Source organism: Ursus arctos, unplaced genomic scaffold (genome assembly GCF_023065955.2).
Source record: "Ursus arctos isolate Adak ecotype North America unplaced genomic scaffold, UrsArc2.0 scaffold_15, whole genome shotgun sequence".
In the NCBI taxonomy this organism is placed as follows: domain Eukaryota; kingdom Metazoa; phylum Chordata; class Mammalia; order Carnivora; family Ursidae; genus Ursus; species Ursus arctos.
Genome location: NW_026622819.1, coordinates 55,703,434 through 55,714,601, shown reverse-complemented (window position 1 = coordinate 55,714,601; position 11,168 = coordinate 55,703,434). Strand labels below are relative to the sequence as shown.

General features: G+C 50.2%; 1 protein-coding gene across 10 annotated transcripts in view; it reads right to left on the bottom strand.

Annotated features, from left to right (window-relative positions):
* Positions 1–11,168, bottom strand: part of WWC1 (WW and C2 domain containing 1) — a 164,394-nt gene that overhangs the window by 95,480 nt on the left and 57,746 nt on the right. For 2 of the 10 annotated variants that reach the window (XM_048224287.2, XM_048224290.2), the window contains exon 2: positions 1,483–1,559. The exons of 7 other annotated variants lie outside the window; for them this stretch is intronic. Coding sequence is in view for 1 of the 3 variants with exons in the window: in XM_048224285.2 (XP_048080242.2) it covers positions 1,313–1,338 (26 nt within the window). In the remaining 2 variants the exon portion in view is untranslated. Of the gene's footprint in view, positions 1–1,312; positions 1,460–1,482; positions 1,560–11,168 lie in introns of those variants that run through there. One more of the 10 variants, XM_048224285.2, reaches the window with a different exon arrangement.

Genomic DNA, 11,168 nt, shown 5'->3' with positions numbered 1-11,168 from the left:
CATCTCCTTGTATACACCAGTGGTTCTCAACTTTGAGCTGCATTAGAATCCTCTGGACGGCTTGAGAACCCACAGATGGCTGCAATACTCCCATACTTTCTGACTCAATAGGTTTCTGATTCTGGGCGGAGACTTTGGCATTTGCAACAAGCTCCGAGGGAATGCTGATATTGCTGGTCCTGGAGCCATACCGAGGACCCACTGATGTATAATAGCGTCCCCCACCTCATAACTGCAGGGGCTCTAAAAAATGGTATCCAACCTTGTGTTCAAGAAATGCCTCCCCTTCTCAAGGGGCGCCTGGGTGGCACAGTGGTTAAGCGTCTGCCTTCGGCTCAGGGCATGATCCCGGTGTTACGGGATCGAGCCCCACATCAGGCTCCTCCGCTATGAGCCTGCTTCTTCCTCTCCCACTCCCCCTGCTTGTGTTCCCTCTCTCGCTGGCTGTCTCTATCTCTGTCGAATAAATAAATAAAATCTTTAAAAAAAAAAAAAAGAAAGAAAGAAAGAAATGCCTCCCCTTCTCTATCAATGCTTTCTGCCTCCCCGTCCCACTCTGCAGGTCATGGCGACTCAGCCTCTCCCTGAGCACAGCCCTCTAGGCAGGCTGTATCAGCCCTTTGCTAGTGTTTGCTGAGCTCCTATCCAAAACAGCGTGTTGCCTGAGGTCCCCTAGCCAGTGAGCATAGAGCCAGCATCTCGATCCAATCCAGGAACTCAGGTTCTCAATCAACCACTCAGCTGCTCCGTAGGTGGAAGGCCCTCAGGGAGCATCATTTTCTTTCTGATGTATTTCACATTAAACAGCCCTCTTCCCTTTGCATCCATTTGCAGACTGAAGGTCAAGCAGAGCTGGGGCAGGGGCAGGGGCGGTTGGCAGTACCTGGCCTACATTCCCTACAGGCCCTTGGCTCTGCAGGTGCAGGACTAGTCCACAAAGCCCACTAGCCCCATCTCTCCAACCATCAAGGGTCTTCTGGGTGCCCTTTGTGTCTTCAGTTGACACCTGTCATCTCATGCTGTGAACCACACGACTTCTATCAGCCCAGGCCCTCTGAACTCTACATCTTGCTACCTCCTGCTGCCCCTGTGTGCGTTTATCAGGGGTTCCAAACACCTGGCTTCCAACCTCCCCTCTTCTCCAGCCCTTTCCACCAGGACCACTGGAAGAAACCTTTTCAAAGCTGAGCCATGCATTTCACACTAGAGGTGACCTGCCAAAGCCCAGGGAGGACAGGACACGGTTCCCCACCACCACCACCACCACTGTTCTATGGGCAGCAGGGTCAGGGTGGTTTCCTGGGTTGCCTACCTTGGCAGGTTGGGCCTTCCTGACATCTTTCCTAGCCACTGCAGCTGGCTGGTCTAGGAAAGCACAAGTCAGCGCAGACTGGCTGTGTCTGAGAATCTGAAAAGCTGCAGACGCCCAAGTGTTTGCGGACTGCATCACAGGGCACAGACTGATCGAGTCCAGAAGCTCACCTTGTCTGTCCGTCTCACCGCTACTTCCTTATTTCCCAAGATCGCAGAGGACGAGAGCAACTGACGACAAAGGAGCTCTGCACAGGAGTTGAAAAAAGGGAATGGTTTCACCTCTGAGAAACAGGACTTCAAGGGTTTATTTTCCTCCCATTTCTTTTTAAAGAAGAAAATACATGGAATGTGTTGTTCCCTGAAGGGACGCCCCACCTGCAAGTCAACATTAAGCACCAAAGTGTGCTGAGCTGAAGACAGCCGAATTAAAGTCAGCAGTGAAACAAGCAGTTTAAACGGCTATTTCAGGAAGCCCTGGGAAGCAGCAGATACAAAATGAATTATTCATTCATACTGCCAGGATGACTTCTGGGCATTGTCTTCTGTGCTCTGTTCTCTTGCTCTTGTTCATGCAGCCATTCAAGCACAAAGAGGGGACACAATACCCTGGCCCTGGGACACGGGTGCCTGTGTGCACGCACACGCGCGCGCACACACCCCACAAGGAGGCCAGGTGGCCACTCCAGATGGTGAGCCACACGGAAAAGAAACCCGCAGGTTGGCAGGCGCCTTCAGCTCCCGTGCCAGGGGAGAGCGTATGAATATCCAACTGGCCCAAGAGGATTGTGAGGAGAGGAAGGGAGAGGGAGAGAGGTGTCACAAAGGATCACCTGCACAGTGCAAGAGAGACTATGTACAGTGTCTCTAATATTCCACAAGCTTCCTAACTGCTCTGGGATTGATCTGGGGGCTTCAAAGGCAAGGGGAGGCATCTGGGCCATCAGCTGATCCCCACACTGAGCCTGCCCGAGCTCTGGACGTCAAAGGGTGCATCCAGCAGACTTGCTGGAAGGGCTCCATCTGGATTCTAAAGTCATCAGTCCTCCTCGCTGCCTGACTGTAGGAGAAGCTCAGCTATAGATCTTATATCCATCCAGGTGACCTTGGTCAATTCCCTTCCCTCCTCCGGCCTCTGTTTCCCCATCAATGAAACAAGGAGGATGGACTCCATCTCAACCAACTCTTCCAGGTCTGGCCTTTCATGGTGCCATTTTGTCATGAACATCTAGTATCCAAAGGGTAACTTGCACGCTCCTGTGTAAGGACCCAGTGTCAAAACCCTCAGAGAGTAATAATACCAGCACATGCTTGGTCCCTTTCGTCTATGACATGGCATTAACTTCTCACAGTAAGCCGTGTAAGTAGCTTCTATGCTAAACCCCTGGCATAAATGAGTGGGGCCTTAGAGAATCATACTGAGTTGCCCAAAGTTGCTCAGCTGCTAAGAGGCAGATTGAGGATTTGAATTTAGATCTTCACGGCTATTGAAAAACCGAGTAGAAATCGCTGTCTACACCATTGGGTGGCCAGAAGAGGGGATTTTTTTTTTAAATGTCATGGAATTTAAAACTACTCCCTAGAGTTTTAAACAATAAAGTCTGGGAAGAAGGGAAAACTGGGGGACTACTTTTACCCCCAGCCACAAACTGGACATTAGGAATTTTATTGGGAATACGGTGGGTGAGGCTGTAGAAGACGAGGAGGAAAAGAACCGTGTTAGATAAACTGAAAGAGATGCTCATCTTGGAGCCCCAGGATCAGAAGTCAAGGCTGATGACCGACGAAACAGGAGTCAGGGAAGCACCCGATTCCTCAAAGAGAAGGGGCCCCAAAAACGTTATCACTTGTCTCACCGCTGTTTCCAACCTACCTGGGTAGAAAGGTTCATACACAAAGATGTTCAATGAAGCATTACTTATCACACACACAAAAATGGACACAGCCTCAAAATCAATAGGGAACAGGTAAACTATATAGGGACTGAATGGTTGGTAATAACCATTTGATGCAACTGTTTGAAATGTACACTCACGAAGCCTTTCGATGATAGAGGGAAGAGTGCTTATATGACAGAATTTAAAAAGAAATAAAACAGCAGGATATAAACTGTGCGTGCAGCACAGTCTTACCCGCCTGCAAGAAAAAGGGAAAATGACTACAAAGAAAAATGCCAAAATGTTGACAGTATTCGCCTTTCGGTGGTGGGGGTAATGTTCAGGGATTTTTTTTTCTCCTGCTGCTTTTATAACCAGAAAAAAGAGAAAAAATACTAAAACTACCAAGTAGATTTTTGTACACAACTTCAGTTCTTCTATTTAGAACCTCTTACTACCCTTTCATTAAAAAAAAAAAAAAAAAAAGGTCATTCCAAAATGAACCCTAATTTTCTTCTTAGAGAAAAATTCAATGTGTAGAAAAATATTAGAACATTGATAGAAAACAAGCATCAACACTCGTTACACGATCCTTGCTGAGAAGTGGAGCCGTGATGCTGGGTGGAGGCCGGTGAGACTCCCACATGGCCCTGGGCCGGCTGCCAGGACAGGAATGCACTCAGCCCTCCTCGGTCCCCACCCCAGAGCCTGCGGACCCCGAAGGGACCAGCTCGGGAGGCTGTCTAGGGGCTGATGTGAAAGGCCCCGGGGAGACCTGACAATTATTTCTAGATCCTCCCCGCAAAGGCATCTGGGTAGACAAACACAGAAAAATCCCGAACCATTATCAAATTACTCCAAACGACAACAAGTTAGGTTTCGCTGGAGGAGTGCTAGTGGGGGTAATAAATAGCGTGCAGCTTGGAATATTTTGTGTCAAAGACAAAGTTGATGGGACTCAGACCAGCCTGTGACAAGACAAACTGTGGTAAGAATACCTGACAGAATACTTGGCCGTAGGAGCTGTTAAATCAACTCTCGCCCCCGCCCCCGAGCCCCTCTGCCCTGACAAGGTTCTGGCTCAGAAAAATGGCAACTTCCTGCTGCTTCTGGTGGGGACATGGCTTCAAGACAACTCCACGCATACTCCACACTAATTCACACACTCCATGCCTTAGTCCTTGCTGTGCCTACTGCCCAGAACATCTTTTCCCGGGCACCTGTTGACCTAAAGCAGGGGTTGAAGAGTTCTCTCTTTGCCATATATGTCCTTTTATTGCTCGCGTGCCTGCCACTTCCACGAGTTTTAACAGGACCTGAGCCATGTCTTAGCATCACTGTAACCTCAGCATCCTCCATGAGTGAGCACCAAATGAGTGCTCACTGAGTGAATACCTGAACTCACAAAAGAACAAATGAAGAAGGACATATTTCATTGGAATCCCCAGCAGGGTTCACAGCGAGGCCTTCTACCTTCCAAGTTTTGCTTTGACCTAACAAAGGGAAATTGCAAATGAAGAAATACTTCAGGGTCCTCAAAGTACTTCTGCATGCTTGATCTGATTTGATTCGCAAATAACCATCAGGACAACGCCATCCTTACCATTTTACAGATGAGCAAACCGGACACCCTGAGACTTCCCTCAACTGACAGGGCTGCCGGGGCCCTGGTTTGTGCCAGGACTGGACACAGGCCACCTGAGCCCTGGCCCACTGCTTTTTCCCCTCCACCACAAACTCTCTCAATAGGTCTCTTCCTCATTCCCAGCTGGTAACTGAAGAAGTGTGGCAACAGCCAGTTCTCCTTCCCCAGGGAGTGCACATCCCACTGGGTAGCCACGGAAGCCTCCAGCCCCTCCTCCCATTTCATTCTCCTGAGTATCACCAGCATGCAGACGTGAATCTCTCCCTGGCACAGGCATTCTGTGACCCTTCGACGGTCCTGTGGGAAGGCGTTGACACCTGACGGTGGTGATGAGGGAACAGAAGGCAAGCTGAGGACAAAGCAGAAGCTGACACCCCACAACCCTCCCTGCCCAGATGGGATCTATGTGACATTCCTCAGGCACTCCTGGCTGCCCTAAAGCTAAGGAACGGAAAGACAAGTAGTTAACTTACAGAGATCACAAACCTGCAAGACCTGGGTCTCCCCCACTTTACAAATGTCTTAGCAATCTACAAGGACAAAACATTTCTACCAATAACTGCTTCCAGAAGGAAATGTAGATACAATTAAATGTCCTTACAACCAGCAGCCCATTGACAGATACTTGAGGCGGACGGAGTGTCATGTTCCTCCAGGAAGCCCCCAGCTATCTTCCTGTTAATGCTAGGAAGAAACACAACCTTAACTTGACAATGCCAAGGCCTCAGGTACCTTGTAGGTCCTCTTTAGCATATGAAAATCCTTTTGAAACCTCCCTTTTCCTTACTTCCCCGAACCCCATAGTATATAATCAGCCACCCCTCACAACCCTGGGGCAGCAGCTCTTTCTGCCCACGGGTCCTGTCCCCCTGCTTTAATAAACCATCATTCTGCATTAAAGTCGGCTCAAGAATTCTTTCTTGGTCATCGGTTCCGGACTCCACCCCACTGAATCTCACCTATATTCCAAAACTACGTCAGTGGGAAGGATCCTTGTGGGTTTCAGTTACTGGGGAGCCACGGCTGCATGACCACTGATGACCCCCAGAGCAGAGCAGGGTGTCGGCCGGGGCCTCTCCCAGCCCAGCTGACATGGAGGGCCCTTGCCTGACCACTCCTTTTTCACGGACAGCAACACAGAGGAGCCTGGAGCCCACCTAGGTCAGGGGAGTGGGCCAGGCCTTTGGGACCACAGAGTGCTGGGTTCCCAGCTGTGAGAGCTTGTGTCAGACTCTTCCCCTCTGTGGGCCCCTGCAGCAGGCACCCCCGCACGGAACAGGGCTCAACAGTATGGGCTCCTGTGCTTCCTTCTAGTTTCCAACTCTGTATTTGCTTACTGACATGTTGACTGTCTGTCTTGTCTTTCCCAGGGAAACCGAGCCAACCTGCCTAGCTCACTGCTGCTGTCTTACTAGGACAGAGCACAGAGGTAGTTCCTATCTGCTGAATGAACGAAACACAGGACTTATTGGCGGCCCTTCCTTTCCAAGGAGAAAGGTTTTGAGTGGGTAGGGGCTTTTTGGGATCTTTTTTCTCCCCTTCCCTCCCTCCTTAGGTAAAGTCACTGAGCCCACCAACACTTACAAAGTCAGCACCAGCCTCCTGCAAAGAGTCTCAGACGCAGAAAGCACACAGCCCACTCCAGGGCCTGTTATAGGCTCGCCCTTGAACCCAGTGCCTTCCATAAACCCCAAGGCAAACTGGAAACTCCCCAAAGAACGGGCCCTGGGAACCCTTCTTGTGAAGACTTTGAACTGAGGGAACCACAACAGGTCCACAGAGGAGAAACTCAGCAACAGAACAGACTCCATGGGCATCCAGCAACCTCTCGCTGCAGTCAGGTAAAAGCCAGAGCCTGTAACTGGGTTCACAGTGAACACCCATCCTGTGAACTTTAGGGATATTTATTTTTGTACAAAGGACACTGCTAGTGCCAGGCACGCCCCAGGTTCCCAAAAAATGTAAAATGGGGGAGAGAAAAGATAATTTTTTTAAAAAGTAAGCTAAAATATATTTCAGAAATTTATCCAAATATTTGAAATTTTGCTTTTTCCCAGAGAACATACAAACCAATGACAAAGGACTAAACAATTGGACCCCCATCTGCCAAGATGGATCTGCATCAATCTTGAAAAACATTCATTTTTGAAAGATTCTAAGCTAATGACCAACTATCTTTTACACAGCTACTACGTGCCTGGTGCCAACTCCTACATGAGCTTAAAATCCCTGGAAATAAACACATAAACATATTCATCCACACGTGGTAGTATATATATGGAGGAATGAAAACAATGAAGACATTGTTCAAAACGAACCTTTCATGGAAAGTGTCACAGGATTCCCAAAAGGGAGAGATCCCTGCATGCTGGACTGTTCCAGGAGGCTCCCAGAAGGAAGCAGGAAGTAGCCTGGGTCCCTAAGGGCAGTGATTGTTCAACCAAATAACATTATATGTCTCCATCGTTCACACTCATACACTGTACAGGAGAGGAAACTAGACCTTAAGAGGGTCTGTGATTGGCCCAATGGCACACAGCTATGGAGGAACAGCCAGCCAGACCTCGGGGCAAAGGCAAAGTCCGTCCAGCTCCCTTGGGGGCTTAGGCAGGGAAGGGCAACCTTCCTGGGCAAGGTCAAAGCTGGCTGATGCCAGAAGCAGGGCTCTCCTCTGTTTGTACGTTAGTAGCTTCTTGTCTCTTTACTTAAGAACTTTACATGCAAAGGGCAAGAACTGCCTCAGGGTCTGGAAGAACAGCAAGGGACAGGAAGAAAATTCTGGAAGGAAGAGCCACGCTGGTCACGGTGTAGCTCTAAGGAAGCTGGGGGGGGGGGGGTGTCAGTGCCTCATCTTAGGGAAGGCAGGAGAAGGAGGTGAACAAACCTGCTGAGGTGAGTCTGGGAGGCCCAGAGAGGTGGCATGGCAGGGACTGTCCCCGTCCCCCTAGAAGGGCCCAGAATATAGAGAGGGGTTTCCAAGTGCGAGGGAAGGCTGCTAGTGAAGTGGAAGGAATAGGTGGGCTCTGGAGCACCCAGGTCTGGGTTGAAGGCTGAGTAACCTCCACTCATCAGTAATCATGGCCGTGAGAGCTCTCATTTACAGACGACTACTCTTCAGCCGGCACGGACCTGTTACACGTACTAACTCAATGCAATCCTCACAGCCGTCCCGTGAGAAGATTCCACTTCGTATAATTAAGGATTGTTCTCTGCATTTTCGATGGAAGCTGAGGCCTGGAGAGGCTAAGCCAGTTGCTCAAGGCCCTACAAATGGAAAGTGGCAGAGCTGGGATTCGAACCCAGGCAAGCAGTTTCTGTGCTTTTTAACCACCGGGCACCACGCGATTAGTAAAACAGGGAATATAGATATTAACACCGTGCCGGGTTATTTTGACAATCAGAAAGAAGAGGGGGAGGCCTTGGCACCAAGCTGGAACTCGATGAACGATACCAGGACAATCAACGGACAAACCCAAAGCACCGCCGAGGCCACTCAGGCACAGGCAACAGCTGTGGAGGGCCTACTGTGCGGTGCTTGCTTTGCTCCCCGGGCATGGACAGCCCATTTTTCAGATGATGAAACTAAGGCTCAGGGAGGTTAACTTGCTTAAAGTCCCAGAGCTGGGAGACAATGAGGACAGGAGGCCAACGATGTCGCCATGACTGGTTCCACTCCGTAAGCGTGCATGGAACACATTTTTCAAAGTGTGTTCATTCATGTTTACTGAGCTCGCCCCATGCCAGGTTGCGTGCTCAGCGCTCTCTGTGCCCTGTCTCATTTTACATTCCCAACCATCCTTGAGGTGGGTACTCATTACTGCCAGGTCACCGGCACGAGGGTCCTACCGCTGGGAAGGAGCGGCTCTGGGCTCTGCAACCCCATCGGCTTCTTCTACACAAGCTGCCGCTCCAGGACGACTGGGCAGAGAATGCGGAGCCAACCAGCGTGGAGAGCACGCAGGGAATGAGGAGGTCACTGGGCAGACGTCCTGGTCTTAGTTCTGAATGGACAGTCCACGGATCCACACCGTTAGGATCCAAGAATAAACGGGACACCTGAGTGGGCGGAAACGGCACAGCTGTGGGCAGGCCTCCAAAACTGCTCCCTGCACATCAAGGCCCCTGCACCCTTCACCGGGCTTCCAGGGCTTCCCCTGGACGCTCCTTCCCACACGTGCTACTTGACAGCACTTCCATTTGCGTTCTGCTGCTTTTCTCTCTCCTACTAGGATGGAGGTCGCTTCGAGGCAACGTTGTGTTGGATTCACTTCTGAATGGCGTCAGTATTTTACATAACGTGTGTGTGTACTAACTACATTTTTCAGCGGCACACAGGGCAATTTCACAATTTTCACATACAAGGCAGGAGCAGGCGCTGGATCTCTCAGTGAGAAAATGGATACCCTTTTCAGTTCTCCTTCAGCTTTTCAGATTCCTTTGAGAACAGAGGCTCAGTCGGGTGACACTGTGTCTTTAACCCCTAACATCTGCCAGGCTCCCTTTTTCATAAAGCAAGATCAGCCCCCAGGCTCACAGCCTCCCTGTCAGCTAGCAGCTAGGAATTGGGAACATTTTGCTTCATGGCTTTTGCCAACAATTGGGAAGAGGGAAATTGGGAAGAGGGTGCCCCAAGGACCCAAGTTTGGAAAACCCTTAAACCCCCTGTCTACAAGGTCTTAGGTGTTAATGAGCATTTGTTGAACAAATCACTGAGTAATCCAATGAACAGAAGGAGTGAATGGATGAATGAATGATCGTGATAATGACCAGCTCTCCTCCATCTCCCACCCCTCCCCATCCTGCCCTCACCAGATGCCATTCATCTCTGAGCAGAGAAAAAGAACTGCTTAACAGTGGAGGGCCCAGGGTATGTGGGGAAGTCCACGACTTCTGTCCAGGGGCCCACTGGGCCCATGTGGGCAGCCTGTTGGACTGGCCCTGGGGACCAGCAGGGGAAGGTATGAAGGACAGCTGTTGGGACTTTGACACCAAACACCCATTTCTACCTCTTTGGGTGAGCACACTGCCAATTTTCCAGGGCAATCAACTCTCTAGGATTCTCAGCCCATGTGCTTTGGTTGGGAGGTGATTTCACCCCAGCTCTGAAGATGGGCACTTGATACGGGTCTGACCGACCCCCACTCCATGCCCCTGAACCCGCAGCTCCAGGTCAGGGGCAGGCAAATGATCCAGTATGGACCAGCGACAGTTGACCCCAGGGCTTCTGCCTGAGCCATGAAGAAAAGAGACCTCTTTCTGCACCTGTCCTGAATCCTAGAAGCCCATTATGTGAAAACTGAGAATGAAACCAACATGGCAGCAGCAGGAGTCAGGAGATGAGAGAAGCTATGGCCCAATGATATCACTGAGCAAACAGCAACTTTTCCTGGACTTTTCCACTAAGTGGCCTCTAGTATTTAATGTCCAATATTCCATGGGACCCTGGAGGAATAACCTGCAGGTAGAAGGTGAAGCAGGTGTTTTAAGCAGCAGAGGTGGAGAGAGGGCCCATGTGGATCACCACCCTTTCTGCTCTGTTGAGTACTGCTTTGACGAAATCAAGGTCACTAGGAAACCTTGCACCTGTGCCTTCTGCATCCTGTTGGTTATAAGGTTGGGGCTGCTGAAGCTGCTGGTCCAGACCACCTCTTCTCAAAGCAGGAGGCTTTGGAAGACCCTGGCCTGGACATAATTATTTGGGCTAGCAGCAGTCAAGCCCACTTCCAGCCCCGTGCTGCTCTCTGTCTAGCAGCAGAAGCAAAGCGAAGAGCCAGTTTAATGAGGGAAGGAGGAAAATGGCATTCTTTAAGGATCTACTACATGCCCTAAAGGAGACCAGGCTGTAAGTCCCAGCTGGGAGTAGTCACTCACTGACTGTGCGACCTTGGGCCAGTCCTGTGATGGGTGTGCGTAAATATTAGAGGGATGGTAATGCCTGCCTGCAGGGCTGTCCTGAAGGCAAGGCTGCCTGGCCATGACTAGGCCCTGCAGAGAGGGACAGGAGGCAGAAGGCTTTAAGAGGGAAGAGAAAAAGGGGTCTCTTGAGCCTAGACATGGAAGACATTCAAAACAAACAAAAACCTCCCTACAGTCATAAGCTGGGGATTGCTATATGGGAAAGGAGATTTCAGGAGGCTTGCTCAGAAATGTGTGTGCATGAGAAGTGGACAGGGGTGTTAAGAACTGCAGTGTCCAAGAGGACCTGCCCCTCTGTGGCTGAGTGACCCTACAAGTTCCTATGACGCAGCCATGGTGCCTCAGTACTGAGGACTTTGAAATAATTATGTCCATCTATTTCATTGTGGAGATGGGGAAACTGCGGCCCTGGGAAGGGA